This window comes from Amphibalanus amphitrite, unplaced genomic scaffold (assembly GCF_019059575.1).
Source record: "Amphibalanus amphitrite isolate SeventyFive unplaced genomic scaffold, NRLGWU_Aamphi_draft 000485F_arrow, whole genome shotgun sequence".
Lineage (NCBI taxonomy): Eukaryota > Metazoa > Arthropoda > Thecostraca > Balanomorpha > Balanidae > Amphibalanus > Amphibalanus amphitrite.
The window spans coordinates 285,932-307,629 of record NW_024881979.1 but is presented as its reverse complement, the minus strand read 5'-3'; the positions used below and the strand labels follow the sequence as shown (position 1 = coordinate 307,629).

The following is a 21,698-nucleotide window of genomic DNA, read 5'->3' as shown; positions in this document are numbered from 1 at the left end:
AGCTTCCGTAAACAAAGTCTAATTTCTCCTGATCGGAAACAAGCTGCCCTGATGAGCTGAGCGATTTACGGCGCACTGCCGACGACGCGGCGTTTGTGGCGCAGTCAGCTGGCGAAAGCAGAAGTGAACACGCTTGTAAGCGGCCCGGAAAACAGACGCGTGTCAATAACGAAGCATACTTGTTCTCTGAACACGGCGATAAAACTGGGCACAAGATGAGGCACGGCAGGTTATTTTGGCCGGCGTTTTTTACGCTCGCCGTGAATGCAATGGGAGATTGATCGATTTGACCTACGAGAAAGCTGAGTGTGCCGCAGCTGAAGTTATTATCAGACACACCGGTAAATCTCAAGGCACTGTGAGACGCCGGCGCCGACAGGCAAAAAACACAGAGAAGACACAAAGGCAAAGGATGAAATGACACCGTAATGCATTAGCCCGGCGGGAGGCTCCATAAACAATACCTACATTGAAGACCAAACGAAGAAAGCTGCACTTAATGATGTTTGTTCGACCATCAGATAAACGAGCTTCTTCTCTCGTAGATAATGCCGCATCGTGGTGTTTGCGAGCAGTCAGCAGATAGTGTGGGTGTGGACGCTATTAGCGGCATATGAACGGCAAAACAGGGAAACCACCGACATGAGACGAAACGCTTCGCCTGCGAGGGTTGGAGAATTCTCAGACCACTGAATAACGTTAGCTTTGCAGCCATGCACACTGCTGCAACTGCAGCCTTGCTAATGCTCACCTGCAAACAAACGCCGAAATCCGACGATTTCCAAGGGACTTGCGAACGAATCGCCCGGTGACATGTCATGTGACAAGACGCCATGATTAATGGTCGCGTCACGTGGTCGCTCAAAGCGAGCGGGACCGGCCTGGAATGGAAGATTACGGGTTATTAGCGCACGCGGACAACACGGCGACGTGCTGATACGGTCGTAAACACAAACCAGCGCACTATCACACTGTGAAAGGGTCTACGGTCTACCCGTGTTTCTTCAAAATGAGCGAGTAAAAAGAAAGCTCGGATACACATAAGGAAATAGGATAGTGAAAAAACTATGTGCTGATTTGGTTGAAACAACAGGATGCTTGGAGCAGCCTGTTATAAAAAAGTAAAATGATCCACCGAGCTGCAAAAATAGCCAAATCATAGATATCCCAGAAAAAAATATGCCTGAATTCTAAGTACCTACATAGGTATTAAAAAAGCCTGGAGGCAGAAGAAGCTGATGCGGAAAATGAGACAAATCACTAACGAGACAGTGAAATGAGCTAAAGCATTTCAACGATGAGGTAAATTGAATCTCACTTTACAATAACGATAATAAGCGAGACGTTATGCAAGCAAGTATATGGTAGGCATACATCCTGCAGACAGAATAAATCAAAGTGATAGACGTTTCACTGGAAACGTCTACACTACAGCGACTGGAAAATTAATAATTACCTACCGAAGCCAAAACGCATTGCCCACGTAAGCCCTAGCGAAAGAAAACTTTCATTATTTTGGCATGACATGCGCATTGCGAGCATCAAAAAGCTCACGGGGCTAACGCATTACACCTGTGGACGCAGCCCTGATCTATAGCTGCAGTCTCAGGTCGTGAACAAATAGCGAAGTGCTCGGGCGCCACGGTTCGACCCCGCCCACTCCAAATGTCCAGCCACCGGACGCACGCCCATTCTGTTCGAAAGTAATTGCGATCCGAATCTGGCGCTCCGGGAAGCGGCCAGTTCCCACCATTACCCCAATTACCCCGTCTGCGCGCTCCCAGGCCGGCCGGCGGCCACCCCGTCCGGCGCGGGTGTGAAGTGACCAGCGACACCCTCCCGTCGCGCCGCGGCTATTCGTTAGCGCCCGGTGGACAGCCGTGGGGCCAACAAGTGGCACCGACGGTGACAATCAACCCATTGCGCACGTTAGTCCGGCGCAATCACAGACGTGAGCCGCCCCGCGAGTGGCCAGCGTTCGCTTTCACTAGACGCGCAATTTGGCCATGAGCAATAGCTCACATGGACATAGGTGCTTTAACCCGCGCCCGGCTGGGGGTCCTGGATTTCCACGCCCTGCTGGGGGGGGGGGGGTGTTTGAACACCCCCCCTAGTAACTCGGCTCCTGGGCCACGTAGCGATACGCGGAAGGCGGCGTTCGAAAGAGCGTCAAAGATAATGACGAAATCACTTCGGTCAATTTTTTGCTCAGGTCAAAGGTCAGAACACCAGAGGTCATTGAAGGCAAAATTTCGCCGATTTCCAGGTCGAATGTCGAAAATTTCCAAGAAGCCAACGCATAACTCGGGAACCAATAGAGCTACAGCGCCGCGGGAAAGCGCATTCGATAGCCCTATTAACGCCCTTTCTGAGTAATTCGCTCAGATTTGACCTAACGTCAACGGTTTTGCCTGCAGGGGGCAAAAACTGCAAAAATAGCCGATTTTTTCGGAAACAGTTTTTCTGCAATAACTTTTGACCCAAGCCTTGTACGAGCTTACTTTTACCGGCATCGTGTTTCTCTCGTCAAGACGCATCGAATGAACTATAACTTGACCTTGAAAGGTCAACTTGAAAATTTGACCTCAGGTCAAGGTCATGACCTGACCGGAAAGGGTCATGTTGCATATCAGTCGATCCGTATCGTCGAGCTGAACACATCTAAGGCGTTTTCATTGCTCTAGCATGCCTCTATCAAAAGTTATTTGCGAAAAACTGTTAGATACCATTCGTGACCTAAGATGACCTCAGGGCATAAACAAGGGTCACGGACACCATTTTTATGTTCTGTGTGTCTAAACCACTTGTAATTCGGTGTTTGGGAGTGTTTATAATGTCTTTCGTCCAAAAGAGGAGCATTTCAATTGTCTCCCTTTGACTTATAATGGGGAGGTCGCAAAATTGACCTGACCTTAGGTCACCGATATCAAAATTCCGAGATATACATTTTATAGATACTGTTACCGTTATCAATCGTTGAAAGTTTCAAAGCGATCGGTCACTCGGTGTAGCTATGACAGACATTGAGACTTTTTATGAGGTGAGGTCACTTCAAGTGACCTGGTGACCTGACCTTGAATGACCTTGGTCTGAAATTTTCACAACATGTGTAGAATTGATGTATGATAAGGTGTACCAAAAACGGCGGCGCTCCGCGCCGCCGTTTTTGAGATATTCGCGAAAAACCACAAGGGGGGGGTGTTCAAACACCCCCCCCCCAGCAGGGCGCGGGCTAAACGAAAGTCCCCATGAGCGTCAATTACCCAATTTGGTTGATTGCTCGTGGGTGGCTGTAATTCTTACTGCAGCTCGGCGCCTGTCGAGTGCACCCCGGTGTAACGTTGCGGGGGTTCTCAGTTGAGGAGTTTCTCGCCGGTCATCGAGCGCCGCACACAAGGTGCTTAACTGCTTACATGCTCTGTTCGTGGGGTGTGTGATTGTGATACAACTGCCATCAATTGCTGGAACGAAAACCGTGCTTTTTACTCTGATATTCACCCCAGCAGTGAGCAATATACGACCGTGCTGAGTCGACTTCGTGTAATGTCGCTGGTTAACGTTTTGATGACTTCACCGTCTGAATTTAATGACCCCATGCATCAATTTTAATAGACTACCTCAAGTGCGAGCGAGAACGTTGATAGGGTCGAGTCTGAGCCCAAAACTTGTTGATAGCATGGCACAACTTCCCAGCAGCGCCCGCCGAATCCCAGGTGATCAGCACGACACACACGTCACCCGGCGCTCTGCTCATTACAGCATCATAACTCGCATTCCCTTCGTCGACATCTCATTACCGCATGGCGTACACATGTCCCCACTACCGCCCTATTAGCGAATATGGGTCGTGCGCCCAGCCCGAGGACAAGCCCGCACGGCAATCGCGCATAAACCACGTTGACAGGGATTTGTGGGTTAAAGGAGACTGACCCGGACCGAGAGGTCATGACCTGGCCACGGCCGCTCGGGGGAGGGAGCTCGGTGCGCCGATCGGCCGGCGCGGCGGAGATCGACCCCGGGCGCAATTAGCCACACTGATCGACGGAGGCGCGTCCAACGGATATTGAATCCCACTGACCGAGTGGCGGCGGACACGGACCAAGTTGCGCAACGCGGGGTGTTTTCACTGGGGAGAGATGTGCAGACCCGCGGCGTCTGTCTGGGGGTGGGGTGGGAGCGGGCCTGGCCGGGCGGTGAGCAGAATTGGCAATTCGTGCCGGTGCGGTATCGGCCTTTTTGCGGCTCGACCGTGTCGAGTGCCGAGACGAAGGTGTCGGATGGGGTTAGGGAAGGGTCGGCGGCGGGTCAGTGGGGGTCAGGGCAGGGGTCCCGGTCAGCACCGTCCCCGTGCGGAGCTCAGCGCCGACCGGGCGACGGCGCCGTCTGAATGATAACGACCTGGGCTGACGGAGGTGACGACAGGCGGCAGTATCAAAGGCCGACTGTGACCAGCGTGTGACCGGTGACCGGCGCGGGCCTTGACACGACTCGCCGCAAAATCGGCCGGCTGAGAAAGACCATTCGAGTCGCCCGGGTTTTTGTTCGGGAACAGAAGGCTGCGAGCCGGCCTTGGTGCACTACTGCCCACGTTTGTGCCCGCTTGGTCTAAACTTCACGCCCTTCGTGACAAGTTCAGATAACGTGCAGAAAGTAGTCGTATGTTTTATCCACAATGTGATAACGGCATGTCACATACTCCGTAACACCACGTCAGCTGCATTGGTATGTGATCAAATGATAATAGACATACCAACGTACCAATCTAAACAACGACCTTGTCGTGTCTGCTTCGTAGCAAAACGGTCAACTCTTTAGCATTGCAGGAATTTCGAATAGAGATCGCTACACGTGAAAGCTGTCCTCAGACATAATCTCGAACGTTTGCGATTCTGAAGCCACATGATGCCTTAACTTGCAACCGAATTTGATTTCTCAATTCGAAGACGTTCTCCTCTGCATAATCCCTGCAACCTCCGCCATATACCTATGGAGCATCGCATCACCGCAAAGCAGCATACATGCTTCAGATATCACCAATTACTTCACCACATAACCTCGACTGCTCCCGTCGTTAGCTGTTCACACCTTGCTCGATTACGCAACATCCCTCCCAGGTATCAGTACCTACTCACCACCCTTCAGTCAACCGTCACCACCTTTCGGTAGCTCATTTTAGCGGGGTGCATTTACACCAAACCGCACCATCTACCGTCGTGATGGGATCCCACTGCGGATGGGGTCGAATGGTGGGAGGCGCCGCGCCGACTGGGGTCCATCCAGTCGTCAGCAGACCCCAAACGGCCCGCGCGCGCAGAGCTCCCGGTGAGGCAAGGCCGCACGCGGTGCGTGGTGCAACGTTCGACAGCCGCCGCGCGGGGCCGATTCCACGATTTACTGGTCAAATTGAACGGCGTTAATTGTCATTAGCACACTGAATGTGCGCACATCAACCGCATGCCGTAGCCGCAGAGATCCGAAACGTTCTCAGAACTACGTGTTTAGTAACCGGGACAATCCAACCATAAATCATGACACTCGGGCACCTTCTTACCTCCCACTCCGCTTCTAGAATATATCCCATACGCTTCTGCATGCTAGAAAGTGGAGTATTTTCTGCGGTATAGCTGGGGGCCGGCGGCGGACCGGCTGGCCGCCCGGGGGCTGTCTCACGAGCGACTCAATCAGGAGCAGCTCCTGGCGCACGTGAGCCGCCCGTCGCTCCCACACGGGCCGTCATCCGGTGTCCACTTTCGCGCCGGCGGCGGCCGCACTTTGCCAGCAGCGCCAGCGAATTGGGAGCACAGTGCCGCCGGCCGGCCGGAGGTTAGGTAAAACGCGTGTTTTCTCACGAGTCTAGCCGGTATACCATATATCCGGCGAACGAAACACCTCTCACTCTCGGGCGACAACAAAGACTGTATGTTACACTGTGCAGTGTGCAACCTGTGTTATACGTAACACTGGGGAATGACACGACATATCCTGTGAGCACGATCGAGTAGACACGGCTCGGAAGCCATAAGTAAACAGAATGATAAGGCGATGAATTGGATTAGGTACGAAACGGTGGGAATATTTCAACCAGTAGGTAATACATGCTGGTCAGTGGTAAGGTAATCATTTCACATAGATTGTAACAAAAAAAGGAAGCTTGCAAATACTGGCGATACATGCAGGCATACGAACCAGCGTGCTGACTTCAGATAAGCTTACTATCCGGCACCATAGCTGACTCATTCCCCGAATGACACGATTCCCTAACTCAGCTTCCAGCCCCACAGCAACAGAATGTGACACATCGGAATAAGTGTCGATTGCACTCGAACTATGCGGCCGACATTTAAGCCCACTGGCCTGTCGTTTCATATTCCCTTTTCGCTTATGTATGCCATGACCTAGAGAATGGAAACGCTTGCAGGCTGCAACCATATACCAGATACCTACAGCACCAATGTTCACCTATCAGCAATCGCACGCCGTCAAAGTCAGGACCGCAAGTCCGGCTCGTAGTTCGCCCGGCGGTAGATTGGCGATATCATCATCCAGTCGTTGGCGTCTCTCTTCTCGAGACAGTTACACCGGTGGCCGCTACTGATGAACATAAATGAGCCAACTTTTCACTGAGCTCGCCGAACGATCATTCGCCAGCCACTGATGACCTGGCCCGCAATCAGATCCGTCCGCGTAATAGACTCATCTGGGGTCTAACGATGGAGGTCGCTGTCGCTATCACAGGGAGGGTGGTGGTCGGACGCCGGTGGTCACTGGGAGGCTCCGACGGGGTGTGGATGGCTACAATGAAGTTAAAACAGTGAGAGCCAACGAAACAGGCCGTCACTGCCTGTAAGTGCCGTGTCCATCCGGGGCTGGCGGCCATTCAGCGACTTTGCGAAAAGGGCGGTCATTGCGAGTACCACGGATGGTTGCCGAAGCGGTAGTGAGAGTCCAATCGGCTATTACCATAGCATATTATCGCCGTGTCAGTATCGAGCATGACACTGTGCACGCCATCCCTAATTAACCTGCATGTGCAATATCATGTTCTTCGTGACCTGATGGCATATCATCCTAAGACGAATCTTCCTCCAGGCATCCGCGGACTAACCCCGGCCGACCCGACAACTAGACGGACCCAGCTCTGTCGTGCCGACCACTCGTAGCCGGTCGGACGCACACCAGAGACGATTTACAGCGCCGTAATCGCCGCGGCGGGGATGCGGCAAACGACGCACCACAGCGGTGACGTGCCGTCAGCCTAGCACTCAGTACATTAGCGCAGCTACACGGATACGGCACTGCCATCACTCAGTCGCGCAATGACGGGCAACACGACTGCAACACGCGGCTGTATGACAGGAAAAACAGCAGCCGGCTAACTTTACTGACGGAGCGGGCTGTCAGTCAGCGGAGCTGGCAGCGCAGGGGGCGACGAAATTCCAAGAGAATTTATCGGTAGAAGCAATTTATTCAAAATGTTACGATATGTCGGACGAACTAAATTGCATTGTATGTCGAGCTTGCTGTGGGCCAGGTCATATGTGGAATGTTCGATAAAATCCCAAAAGTCAGAAGTCGTAGCCAAAGGAATCGGCATCACGCAGTCTGCACAGTGCACGGTGCAGACTTTATTCCGCACCAGACAGCGTAACGGTGCGCCAGTAGACCAGTGCAATTAGCAATAGCCACACCGTCCGCTCCATTGCCCGAGCCATCTCCGGTGTTCCAGCCATCACTCGGCACGGGGCAGCCGGGGCGCGGTCGGCAGGCGGCGGCGGCGGCGGTGACCGAGGCGGATGGACCCGTTTCCGGCCGGCTGCGGGCTTCCTGCGGCGAATGGCCGTCTGCCGGAGCCCGGAGCCCGGAGCGGACTCTGGGGTGGACAGGACGCGACGGCGAGCAGTCACCGAACACAAGTGGGCCGCGCTGCCGGGCGTAGTCGCTCAGGGGCCGCTCGGTCGTGGGAAGGTGCGCCGAGGGACGGTTTAGTGGGCGCGTTAGGGCTGTAAACTGGTGTGTCGAGTGGATCGGTGCGGGACTTTATAAAAATTGACCCGTCTCAAATACAAATGCACTCTTAGGGACATTTCTGTCATGAGCTAAACGACGCAAGGACATTTCAATGCGGCAAAACGCACCGACCATCGATGCAAAGATACGCGTTATGCCTTACGTTCATATCTTCAGCACGCACATTTTCCGCACGGTCACCCCTATCCCACTGACTACCTCCGGCACGTGCGGGTGACGCGATAACAAGCACATGACAGCCGTACAAAAAGCGCTCCCGCTGCCGGACTCGCTCAGAGCTATCACGCCATGTCCGAGACAGTGAACGGACGAACGAGAACGAACCGCTCAGAGCGACTGCAGGCACCTGAACTCATTTAACCAGACATAAAAGGCGCACGCGTGGCACAAAGGCTCACGTTCATGCGCTCATTAAATCTGACAGATAAGCGGTACAAATCTGATGCGGTTTTTTGCCACGTGCATCGCCTCAACGTCGACGGCCGGTGTGATTAGCGTGACGTTTTTATGATCGAAGGGTTTAACGCGTCTTCATGGTGCCTCGGGCTCATGGTCAGACATCTTTCCCTAGGCCATAGGGTTCCAGGTGGCCCTCGATAGGGTCCACGCTCGAATAAATATTGGTTTTTTTATTTTTATAAATACGAGCAAGTAGCAACAGGTTATTACGGAGCGAGCGAAGTCTTGCGTAGAATAGCAGAAATTTCTGAGTGTGAGCGGCCGGCCGTGGTCACGCTTTTGCGAAGCTTAGATCTCCACAGCAACCACTTGACCGATTTACATGAAGTAATTTTTGTAGGGTAGCTTCATTCCTGCTACCTAGTAATGGACTATTTACGATTGACGTGTAAGTGACCCCTTATACACGTGCCACGTGCGAAACGAAGAGGTGTCAGTTTTGCAACAGTTGCAATAGTTCGGTGTGAACCGGTGATTACAGGGCCGATTGCGCTGAAACTTGGTATATACTGGTATTAGGCTTACAGTGCCTACATGCGTGCCTTGGTATATCAATAGGTACTGTTACACTCATGTACACACTTACCTACTTTCCGTTGCAGATGGCCTGAATCTCTCAGTGTCGATTGACGATTACCCTCCGTCAAACTCAAATGATCATCCTCGTCAGAGTCCAACTGCAGGAGGAGCGGGGCACCGACTGAGGGTCCTTGCCGGTCCTCGGCTCCTCCACAGTTCACGGCGACTGGGCGGACCAGACGCGACACTGCAAAACAAATGAGCAATACACTTCCAAACCTCGGTTTCATCATATGCATTAATCATGTGATTAGCCTAAGCAGTAATGCACATACCTCACTCGGGTAGTCGGTCACTCATGTGTGAACTGTATGACATTGGTCGGGAGCTATTTCACACGAAAATTAGTCAATTTGACATGCAGACCAAGTACCTATAGACCGCCACCTTATCGTTCTGCAGCTATCGTTGCTTATCGGGCATACACATTAACAGGCAGGATTGGACACCTTGAGATGCAATATCCAGTAAGTGGTGGGTGTTTACTGTTTGCAACTGCCTCCCAGTAGCTCCACCCTCACCTGGCCTGTGTCCTGTGTCCTCTGTCGCCTCGACTGGTATCACGGTTGGAGGTCTGAGTCACTTGGCACTACAACTTCTCGTTAGCACTTAAAGTTCTTGTTTGCACGCAGAGAAATTCGTATACACTCCACCACGCTCAAGCGCTTTCGCTGGACTGTCCTCGCTGTCCCCACACATAGAAGATCCACAGGCCATTTCTTCCCCCGTTCCCCCTCCCCCCTCTTTAGCGTCAGTTCGTCAAAACAACACCTGCGCCCCCCGTCTTTCTCTCTCTCTCTCTCTCTCTACCTACTCCTTCCCTCTCTCCCTCCCTTTCATCCCGAGCCGCCGCGCGCGTTCGCCGCGCGCCGCGTCGTCCCCTAGAGCGATAAGATGCCTTATCAGTATCCCCTCCTGACTCCTCTTTTATCTCTACCGCTTGTCCCGAGCCGCCACGCTAACTCAGGGTGTCTGCGTTGTTCCCTTACCGCTTATTAGACATCCTATCACTGAGTAAGACATAGGCATTACCACATTTATACGCAAAAACAATCTTTGGTGGGTTTCAGCCTAGCAGGAAAGACTACAACATATTACATACTTCGCCTATCTATATTATCCTTGATCGTAGCCAAGGCCTCTGGCCAAGGCCAGGCCCATGTCGTCCCCTATCTCTCTGCGTGTCCACTAACACGAATGACGTCACGCATGTGGGCGGAGCTATGGGCGGAGCCTAACGCACGCGGCAGTCCAAGCCGCCATATTTGAATTTATATTTTAATAGAATCTTGCCGATATTTTGGGTGAAGTCAATTTATATGGATAGCTTGGTGACAGTTTAGCTATACGAATAATAATTTATTATGGATGTGCGCATATTCAGCTTGGAATTGCAATTAAAGTTCCGCACCGCATAGATTCGAACTCGGGACCTTTGGAATACTGCGCGGGCACGCTAACCACTACACTACCGCGACCGCGCGGCGGCCGGCGGCAGGGAGGCTGCGGAGACATGGGGGGACATTTTACGCTTTTGTGAAAAAAGCAAAAGATTTAGCGAAAAACACGTAAAAGATAACTTGCAGAAAATTGTCTACTCTTTCAGATAAGATACTTAGGTTTGATATATCTTGTGCAGACTTCATTCTACAGTGCTTCGAAAATCGCTCATTTACATGGGGATTGAACGGGGCTTCGAGACTTGACTCCAAATGACGTCACGAGCTGACGTCACGATAAGGTAGAATCGCCGGACGACCCTACCTGGTATATAGGGCCTTGGCCAAGGCTATGTATCGTAGCAGACAACAGTCCCCGGTCCCATAAAAAAATTCAAATATGATCCCAAATAATTGCAGGTTCTCATTTTATTCTACCCATATCGCGATCACACAGTATTTTCTTAGTCTTATTGCATTCTTTGTGACGAAATTTATAAGAAAATATTGCAGGAAATAATTCCTGTTTCATTTACTAAAGCTCTTGATCATTTAGACGAAAAACGCATCCTAGCAAAACAACGAAGGGGGAGGGGTAGAGGGACGGAACCTTTATGATAACCAAAAAGGACGGAATCGTTTAATTCATTGAGTTCTTTTTTTCCTTCCGTCCCTCCGTCCTTTTTCTTTATAAGAATGGCCTCATAACGTCATTAGCATCGTTCAGGTCTCAACAACATCGTCCCTGCCTAGCGGTTCAAGTTCAAGTTCGGTGTATTGAGGACATTTCCACATAGTGGCTTAATATTTAGTCCGAGTCAGAGTACATAGATAAAAACATGACAAGCATAGGTGGAGAATTGTGACCAGCTGGGGGTGCTCGGGCGCAGCAAATCCGCCGCCGCCTAGCGGTGACCTTGACCCGCGCCGCCCGGCCGCGGCTCCAAAGCCAAGCCGGCGTGGCCGGCGTGGAATTGGGAGAGCTCGAGCACCCCCAGTCCAGCACAATTCTCCACCCGTGATGACAAGTCAATTTCACAGTAAATCACAATCAAGAGATAGGTATATAAAAACACGGTCCAAAGTCGGACAAACCAGATCCTCGACTAGTTCGACAGCCGGCGCAGAAACTCGGCGCGGGTTACAGAGCCGGTGACAGCCGGCGACAGGCGGTTCCACGCCGCGGCCGCTCGGTAAGAAAACGCGCGGCGCGACGCGGACAGGCGGTATGGAGGCAGCTCGAGAGCGCCCGCCTCAGTCGACCGGGTGCTCAAAGTGCCTAGTGCCTATCAGTACTCAGTGGGCACTCTGCCTCAAAGTCAAGTCTCGTCTCAGACATTCTCCAGCAAGGTCAATGTCTGGGCCGGCCTGCGCCAAATCAACTCACCCGTTTAGATCCAGATTGTCAATCATTCATGATTCATACGTTTAAATGTAAGCAAAACGAAATTATGCAAGTGAATCTCTAAAGCATTGCAAGGCTTGCACGAATCTTGCATGTGGTCAACGCGTGCAGTGTTCTCCTTGCACGATGGGTTTGCACGTGGAGCCAAGGGAGCACGTGGAAATGTATGTAGTATGTACCGTATGTACCACGCAGTACCACGGTATGTACTTTCGGTGCTTTCTTGGCCTTTCTGCCCTAGCCTGACCTCACTCAATTCACTCAATATACCCTGAGCCTGACATCTAGCGGTAGAATAGAAAAACATTGAAGCTGCTGGCCTTATTATAGATGACGCTAGCGCATGTTTTGATTACGCATGTCTCACTTGTGGTGTGTTCACAGGGGAGCAATGCCGCTTGAACCCTATTGGCCGTAGTGTCTAACGGTGGCGGCCATATTGCGGAGACCAAGAAACGGCTGCCGCCTGTGTTGAGGAATAGGGAATTCGGGACCTCGATTTACGTTTGCGGCCGCCGCATCCGTTACGTTCAAGTTACGTAGATACGGAACCCGGCATCTTACGCAGAATTGAGTGGGGAACACGATCGTATCTTCAGAATTCCTCAAATCCACTCGCCGGACCTACATTTGCCCCGGCCGAGGGGGTTGATTGAACCCACCTCGCTAATGCGCCGCTAATTAAACTAGAATTAAGCGGTAAATTGGTCGTTTGCGACAAAGGATAATGCAGAGTGACTGGTAGGAACCCACTGTAAAGGTCCCGGGTCAACCGGTGACCTCTGAGGTAAGGTCAAGTGATGTAAGGCACGGGTTCGGTTTTTGGTAAATAACTTCGCCAAAAATGGCCGTAGAGCCGCGATTTTGGCATCATCGTGTTTAGCTAGCTCAGGCGCATTGAGTGATATACTTTTTGTTCGGGTCAGGTCAACTTAGGGTGCTGACCTCAGGTCAAGGTCAGGTCAGCACCCCCAGGTCACGAAGTTGGTCGAAAGAGGTCATGTCGCATATCATTCGATTCGGCAGGTCTTCCTGAGTCCATTGGTGGCTTTCCCGAATCGCTAGCTCAATTTGATCGGGAGTTATTGAAGAAAAACTGTGACCCTTGTGACGTCACAAATGACGTCACACAAGGGCAACAATGCAAATATGAAGCATAGAACCTTGCAAGGAGTGAATGAAATCATGATTTTATATGCTTGAGATAGTTTCAGATCATTCTCGGCGCCAAAATAGCAATTTTCATATTTCCCCATTGACTTATAAGGGCTTAAGTGGCTTAACGTATTAGTTCCTTGCATCTGAGAAGTTTTTAGGATTTCATCTTATTCTCCACTCAATTCTGCGTAAGATGCCGGGTTCCGTGTCCACATAGCTTGAACGTAACGGATGCAGCGACCGCAAACGTAAATCGAGGTCCCGAATTCCCTATTCCCCAACACAGGCGGCGGCCGCTTCCTGGTCTGCGCAACATGGCGGCACCGTTGGACGCCATCTGGCGGCCGATGCGCATTCCACATTATAGAGTTCAGTGGGTGTGTTCGATACAAAACTGGCGCAACAAATTGGCGATTTTATTGCGTGTCCACTGGTGTGTGTCTAAAAATAGTGTGTTATTGTAGTTTTCTATTGCCTTGGTTATTATCTTCTGTGTTAAGTTCGTTGCTGCTGTGTCCTGCTGTGTTGTGTTGTGTGTGTTGTGATGTGAGCCGTGTTTTGGTACTAAATAAGGATACTTTTGTGCTGTGGGTAAAATCGCCCTTTTGCACCTTAGTTAGGCTCAAAATTAAATACAAACCACACCATATTATCGCAAAGCAATCCATGGAACATTCATGTCACATGTTGGCGAAGGCAAAATTCTTACAGAACGTAGGTACTGATAACTAAGGGCCTGTTCCAGCGCCTCCAGTAGAAATTCTTGACTGGAGGCTCTACCAGAGGTTTTACAGGGCCCTGTTTCACCGCACGACGCTGCGCGCGCTGGGAGCTGAGGCATACCCCTGACGTCACTTGAATGACGTTGCGTGCGATCCGTTAGCTTATGGTAAATCACGTTTCGAACAGAGACCCTGAAAAACTTGTATCAATTGAACAGAAGTTTGAGTGCGAATACTGCTAGCGTGCGGATGGTGCTGGCGTTGCGGTGCTAGCGTTTTGCGATGACGTCATAGCGTAGCGTCACAGCGAAGTTTGTTGATATTGCCATGGAAACCCAACGCACTGACGCGCGCAGCGCACTGCAGCGCTCCGCCGTGAAACAGGGCCCTGGAGGCGCTGGAACGCAATCTGGAGATTTCTGGAGATTGGCGTCATAGATACCAAAAGAATGACAATTGTTCTCTCTTGAAACACAAAATCTGTTTTCAATTTTAGTAAAAAAGATTAACAAAATTATAGCAATGTAATTTTCTTTACATTCAAGTTGTAGGTAAAATTATATCAAAAGTTCTTTGTTTACATTCGTGATTGTCACATGTGCGCCATAATTGTAGACCAGAGCCTCCAGAGAAATTTGGACCTCTTAACTCTCTGGAGGCTACTGGAGGTTTCTGGAGCTTTGGCAAGAGCTTTCTGGAGCTTTCTGGAGGCGCTGGAACGCTCTCTGGAGGATTCTAGAGCTTTCTGGAGGTTTCTGGAGGTGCTGGAAGTTTGTCTGGAAACACACAGGTAACGTGTGCTGACTGCTGACACGGGTACACCTCATGTCATTTTCCTGGCCTGGCAATATGGTCTCAGGAATGAGGAAAGTGGCCACAGGTCAAAGGTTGAGGTCACTTAGCAGGACCCTCCCACCTTCAAAAAAGTTAATGAATTGGCATGAAAGTGATGTTGCTCGGTTCAGAAAGAATGATAACGAATACCTACCAAATTTCACATAAAAATATTCACCGGTTTTCAAGATATTAGACTTTTACTTTTGTTTACTTTTGGGATCTCCGCTGTTCCTAGCGACTCTATTTGTAAGCAACAGTTTGGCAGCTGAAAGTGCTGCACTTGTAACGCTCAAAGCAGCATATACCACTGCATGTTACCAAACGTTTTAGTAAAATATTTAAAATCATTAGACCTGCGCTGACGTCACACATTCAGAGGGGCATGCAAATGCATAAGCCCCTCTGAATCCAAAGTGCTTTAACTTTGAAATTAGATATTTTCAATTTGAGGCATTTCTCGATGTTGTGGTCTGTGGGTGCTCAATCCAATAAGTGGAAGCCAGGACCCCATTTCAGCTATCTCAACTCAAAACTAATGTTAAGGTGGAATGGTCACTTTAAGTTGGTCAAGGAATTATCAGGGAAGTTGTAAAATTGATCAAGGGAAATGAAAGTTTGTTGTAACTCTCCCTGTGAGGGTTGACAACAGAAGAAAAGTAGAACTGAATGCTGGGCTGCATTTTGTTCCATATCAGTATCACAATATTTTATGACTCATTCATATGGATAAGCCAATTGCCATATATTGATATGACACTTGACAGTGTTACATTATGTTGCAGGTAGTATATCCACCACCATGGAAGAATTACCTACAGATTATGAGGCCATTGTTGTGGGGACAGGTATGTTTTCTCAGATTTGCCGTTTTTTGGGGGAGGGGGGTGCCTGGTGGGTGGGTGGAGGGAATAGGGATTCAGTGATATTGTATGGTTCTGCTTGAAGTACAATGTGAGATAAAATGATATGGGTGAAGGAACTGAAGAATGTTACAATAAAACAACTTCTTTTTATATTTCTTTTCTCATTTCTGTAGAAGTGCAATGGGCTACCAATTTAATGTCAGCACTATGAAGAGGGCATTGAACTGTGCTGACTCACACCATGCTTTCAGGCCTGGTAGAGTCCATTTATGCTGCTGCTGCTGCACGTGTGGGAAAGTCAGTTCTTCACATTGACAGGTCTGTCTGCACTCTGCATTTTTTTTTACTAATATTATATGAGGCTTCTCTTTGCAATTGCATTTTGTGTCTGTATTTCATTTTCAGATTGCTACTTTTCTGGCCACATTTGGCCAAGCTAATATGCATATTGTGACCTCATACATCTGAGCTGCCAAGTGGAGAATTACTTTGAATTATAAGCTGGATGACCCTGTGTTCATGCCGCCACTCCAGGAACACCCACTACAGCGGCGAGTGGGCCGTGCTCGGCCTGACCGCCCTCCTCGACTGGGTGTCACAGCACGCCGATGACGGAGCCGAAACCCCGCCGCCGGCACCCGCCGAGCTCAGCACCAGGTCCCTGCGGCACAGACGGCTGGTGCACGGCATGGTGCAGCGCTGGGCCATCGAGTACGTGACGTGGGGGGAGGAGTAATAGATGTATAAACGGATGCTCGATATTCCGATAGGTTGTGCGGATGCAACTAACCTAACCTAACCTAACCTAACAACAGTTCCTTCGAAGTTAACAGCTGCTTATAATTCAGCTTCATACCTTTTGTGTTGTCAGGTATCAAAGGTCATTATTTTAGCTTGAACTAAACACTACTTACCTCGTTCACTTCACATTGTGCATAAATTCATTGTGGAGCTACCTAGTAGTTGCAACTTATTCAGCAATTTTTTCTCGTTCCCAGGGAGGGGGAAGCTGAGACTGATGCGTCTCCGTTGCGGTGGATGACCGACAAAAGCAGCGATCCGCCGGTTCCAGCCGAGCCTGAGGTCGCCGAGACATCCACCCAGGACCAGCCTCCGGCAGATGGTGACCAAACAGTGACCTCGGCCGTCCCTGAGACTGCGACGGACCAGCTCGGGGAGCAGGTGGACCAGGACACCGGAGCCCCTGTCGCTCAGAGCTCTCAGGAGGAGGCAGCTCCCAAAGAGTCGCCGGAAACTGCGGAGGCGCCCTCCGCGTCCGTGGAGGAGCCCGGCTCGGAAGATGCCGCTCCGGCTTCCCCGGAGGAGCCTGTCGAGGCACAGCCGGCTCCGAGGAAGGCCCCGGAGTGGACAATCAATCGGATGAAGAAACTCTCCCGGCGGTTCAACATCGACCTGGCCCCGAAGGTACGAAATTTAGCCTCGAGCGGTATGAAACGCAAGAAAGATATCCGTTGTAAATCTCCTGTATTTCTGTTATTTGGTTGGCAGCTAATAGCAATATGACCGGCTACTGAAGCAATGTTAAAAATTAGTGATGGGATGATAAAAAGTAAAAAAAAAAGCTACGAATTCTGAAGCCTAAGCTGACTTAGAACTATGGCAGCAACCTGCGGGTAGTTCATAGCCCAAAACCGGCTTATTTTGCCTCACTACTATAGCAACGTTTGCAATACCGCTCACTCTGTCGCCGCTGACAGCGCTATACACGCCATAGAGCGTCATAGAGCCATCGGTTGTATTCACACACCACGTGACCCATGCCATTGCCATGTGCTTGCCGGTCACCCCGCCGCCCGTCCCCAGGTTCTCTACAGCAGCAGCGCGCTGTCGTGCTCGCGACTTCTCACTCCGCCGCTCGTCCTCAGGTTCTCTACAGCCGCGGCGCGCTGGTCGAGCTGCTCATCTCTTCCAGTATCGCCCGGTACGCCGAGTTCCGCTCGGTGGGTCAGCTGCTGACACCGCTCGGAGACCGTCTTCAGCCGGTGCCCAGCTCTCGGGCGGACGTGTTCACCACCAAGCACGTGTCGGTCGTCGAGAAACGGCTGCTCATGAAGCTGCTCAGCTTCTGCGCGGAACTGGAGAAACACCCAGAGGAGTATGCCGGTGAGCTGGTTGAAGGACCGTGAGTATTTGTGTCCTTTTGGGGAATAATTTTGGATGAACAGCTCAGCCGTACGGTTGGATTTGTTAAAGGTCGAATGGTGGACTCTGGACAATACACAATCCCTGGGTCTCTGTCAGTGTCTTGCCATCGATGTCTGAATTTGTTGGAAGAACTTTTTTGAGGCAACATGTTATAGTGTTACGCTGGTCTGATTTCCGTCTTTCAATTTGACTGATGCAGGTGTCCTCGTTTTCTTTTTTGCAGGTTTCGAGGACAAACCGTTCAGCGAGTTCCTCAAGTCACGCCGCCTTACACACAATCTCACACACCACGTGACCCACGCCATTGCCATGGTATCCCCCGAGACGCCGACGCTCGAGGCGTTGCGTTCCACGCAGAAGTTTCTGCTCAGCCTCGGTCGCTATGGCAACACGCCGTTCCTGTGGCCGATGTACGGCAGTGGAGAGATTCCTCAGTGCTTCTGCAGGTTAGTAGCGGCTTTTATCCGGTGCTATTATGTTTTTCGACGGAAACGTTTCCTCTAAATACTGATGGCCGGAAAGATTGCGTGCCTTTGAGCGGCCTCAGTATGATCTCTATGAATATGTGCCTGGTAACAAATGTGTTGTCAATGATTTCATAAAGCAGATGCTCTCTCTAGGCCGGCCTATATTGGTCAACACGTGACCTCGTGTTTTTGGTAGGCTGCCCTTTCCACCCATTCCCTCTGCTTACCACTTGTCATTTACCGAATGCGCTGCACCCACGTGTCGCTCTCTGACTCCACCCTTCTCCCTCTGTTCAGACTCTGTGCGGTGTTTGGCGGCGTGTACCACCTGAGCCGCGGTGTCGATGCCGTCACTGTCGACGAGGACGGCGCGCTGACAGGCGTCGTCTCCGACGGGCAGCGGTTCACCTGCCGTCGGTTGGTGCTAGAAGACGCCTACCGACCGGAGACGGCCGAGGGCGGAGAGGGAGTGTCACGGGCGGTCATCATCACAGACGGGTGAGCTGATAGGTAGTGGTTGGTCGTACTTAGGTTGCATGCCTCGTGTACGTTCTTGGTAGGCTGTAATAAGTGTTGGTATGCTCCGTAAGTTTTTTGTGGTTTCAACTTTCACTTATCCGTACATTTAGGATTTTATATTTGAGTCCTTCCTCGGTCTTTCGCACAACGATTTATACAAATATTTCTGAGATGTGAACACATCGCTTCACAGACTTGCCCCTCCTGGGTATATTATCCACTCATCCGCCCTCCTCTTTGGTTACGACCCTCAGCTAGCTCTCAAAACTCTTTGTCATAGCTATCACTGACGCTTTTATACCTCCCAGACATTCAACCCTCTGCCGCTCTCCAACTCACACGTCTCCCTTCCCCCTTTGCCGTCTCTGCGCCCACAGTCCGCTGTACCCTCCGGCCGATGACCAGGTACTGCTGATCCGTCTGCCGGCCTGTGACGACCACCCCGGACCGGTGACCGTACTGCAGGCGGGACCGGCCGCCTCCGCAGCGCCGGCCGGACTCTGTGAGTGCTATGAGGGATGACAAACATGCTGGGGGACAGGGGTGTGGTTGCGGTTGGGCTGTCTTTTGGGTACTGGGTGATACTGATAACCAGTTTCCAGTCACCCAGTGTTTGAATATGTGTTGCCAAGACGTGCATGTCGCCACGTCATTATTTATTTTGTCTTGCTCTTTCATGTGCAGTACGAAATATATCTTGGATTGGATCGGTTTCAGGACGTAAGGCCAACTTTATCGGCGCAAATTCCAACAATATGGCCATTGTCATCCTGGAATAGTTCGCTCTTTTCTGTGTGATCCCGCTACACAGCACATCCACACAATCCTCGCTTTTTCATTAAACAGTGACTATTCGTGATCCATGATTATCTAACCCACTATTCGTGACCCGCTATCTAACCCCACACCTCTCCACTTCCGCAGACGTGATCCACCTGACGTGCGCGGCGCGCCGCTCGGCCGAAGAGGACCTCGCTCCGGCCGTGGCCCGTCTCCAGCAGCTCGCTGTCGCCTCACAGGATGACCCGGACGAGTCTCCCGCTCCGCAGACGGCCCGGCCCATCAGGGTGCTGTACTCGCTGTACTTCAGCAGGCGGTGCGGCCGAGGCGCCAGTGCGGAGGAACTGCCAGAGAATGTGGCGTTCTGCAGTGGACCCGATGATGCGATCGGGTTTGATGCTGCCGTGCAAGAGGTGAGTGAATTAAACTGCAATGAGGAATGCGGTTTTTGTAGATTGGATATTCTGTCTCGCTTGTATGTAAAACAGCGGTGAATTGCAAAACACTGGTTTTGTTGTTGTTGTTTTTTTTTTTTTTGCTGAATGAAGATAATACAGAATATCGTAAGTGTCATCGACTAAGGTTTTTTTGCTATCTTTCTATCTTCATTTGTCATTTTTTTACGATTCTATTCGCTTCTTTCAAAGGGCGCGAATTTAATAGCACCGTCTAGCCATCGGATAACGGACGCCTTTCCTCCTCCAGGCACGTGACCTGTTCACCGCCCACTTCCCTGGCGAGGAGTTCCTGCCGCGTGCGCCGGACCCAGAGGAGATCATCTTCTTCGACGAACCCAACGAATCTGTGGTGACGGGCGGCGCGCAGCCAACGGAGACGGCACCGAGCGGCCAGGAGCCGGGTCCAGAGACGGCGGAGAATGGGTCAGCCGCTGGAGCTGGGGACTCAGGGGTAGGGCCGGCAGAGAAGGCTGAGACGGGGACCGAGGTGGCTGTAGAGGCAAAGGAAGATAAGGGAGAAGAGGTGAAGAGTGCGAAAGAGGGGGATGAAGGAGCGAAGGAGGCGGCAGCTGGGGATGGAGTTCAGGCTGAAACCGCGTAGGATTCGTAGTGGCTTAACGTCCTCTGGCTTACGATTACACATATTTATGGCTTTCTACCGTGCCACCGACTAGCCGAAAACTCGGCGGATGCTTTGTGTGTGCTGGGTGGTGAGCTATTCGGAAAATATTTAATTTCGCGGGCATTTCTAAGCTGTCAATGACTGTCTTACTGCAGTCAGCCGCCTGCGCACCGTCACACTGCTTTAGCATGTTGAGCTAGGGCCTAGGACAGACCGGGAATACCAGGTTTTGATCTGTCTTTGACTCGTGACTTCGTGAGGCCAACATAAGTGTGCGACATTATGCGTTACCAACTGTTGTTCTTATGTGTTCTGGCGGTATCTGCACGAGTTGGGAGGATGACAACTGGCGAACTTGCGACAGTGTGGAATAAGGCAGTGACAGTACTGCATAATGGGCATGTCTGTATTGTTTCAGCTTTATGATATTTTCTCGCTTCACGTGTGCTATCGTCTACTAGGACGTGACTGGTGTTCAATGTGTGGGTCTCCTGCCGATGTATATCCCGCTGCTGTCTGTGATAAGTGTGCCTGTGGGTGTTTATTTTGTTGATAACTATAGGATCGTCAGCAACGGCACATCAGGATGAATGCGTACGTTTCGCCAGAACTGAGCGCACCTTGGGCTACTTGTATGGAGCGGAATGGATATTTGAGGGAACCCAACTACCTATACGGGATGTGTTTTAGTTATCGAAAATAGTTTCTATCGGAAATGAAAGCGAAAATGCATTCTTTCAATTTCTGTTGTGTTGAGCCAAATGTGCTAAACCAATTATCAATATTCAGTGTTGCTGCGATTTGCGAATGCTGATTGCTGCTTGTCTGTCGTCAAAGCCTGCACATTTAAGGATGTAGTAATATTATAAGTGTGATGAAATATGGCAAACGGAATGTGTTGCAGTGCACTGTGTAATACATGTAATCACTCACCGTCGCATAAACGATTTTGTTTCATGGAATAACTCCGCTGGCATTATGCATTCGCGTTTCAACTGTCAAGTAACAAATAACAACTGGCAAATCATTATCATCGCCTATGAAAGTTTGCTCCTCTCATTTGCGCTGAACGCATGCCTTTCATTGTCACCAGCCCAGTCCCTGTCCTGATTTTCGCTCACTCCGATTGTCTACCTTCCACAGATCTCTCGGACCTGGACCTCGCCAGCGCTCCTACCGGCAACCACCGGAGATCC

General features: G+C 50.8%; 1 protein-coding gene across 2 annotated transcripts; it reads left to right on the top strand.

The window, feature by feature from the left end:
- Nucleotides 1-13,464: 13,464 nt before the first annotated feature.
- Nucleotides 13,465-21,442, top strand: LOC122392406 (rab proteins geranylgeranyltransferase component A 2-like). Of its 2 annotated transcripts, XM_043387228.1 has the most exons (11): nt 13,465-13,501; nt 15,410-15,472; nt 15,742-15,808; nt 16,025-16,201; nt 16,489-16,915; nt 17,377-17,614; nt 17,880-18,102; nt 18,421-18,621; nt 19,020-19,144; nt 19,567-19,835; nt 20,128-21,442. In XM_043387228.1, exons 2-11 carry the CDS (start codon nt 15,427-15,429, stop codon nt 20,479-20,481), a joined length of 2,127 nt encoding a protein of 708 aa, XP_043243163.1. In that variant the 5' UTR covers nt 13,465-13,501; nt 15,410-15,426; the 3' UTR covers nt 20,482-21,442. The 2 variants fall into 2 exon arrangements, with proteins under 2 accessions (XP_043243163.1, XP_043243164.1); XM_043387229.1 differs by lacking the exon at nt 13,465-13,501 and having other exon boundaries at nt 15,463-15,472; nt 16,092-16,201.
- Nucleotides 21,443-21,698: the final 256 nt, after the last annotated feature.

Excerpts from the sequence above, each read along its gene's own strand:
- LOC122392406 (XM_043387228.1), top strand. The coding sequence starts at position 15,427 with ATGGAAGAATTACCTACAGATTATGAGGCCATTGTTGTGGGGACAG. Across the intron at positions 17,615-17,879 it reads ACACCCAGAGGAGTATGCCG|GTTTCGAGGACAAACCGTTC; the intron begins GTGAGCTGGTTG and ends TCTTTTTTGCAG. Across the intron at positions 19,145-19,566 it reads CGCAGCGCCGGCCGGACTCT|ACGTGATCCACCTGACGTGC; the intron begins GTGAGTGCTATG and ends CCACTTCCGCAG.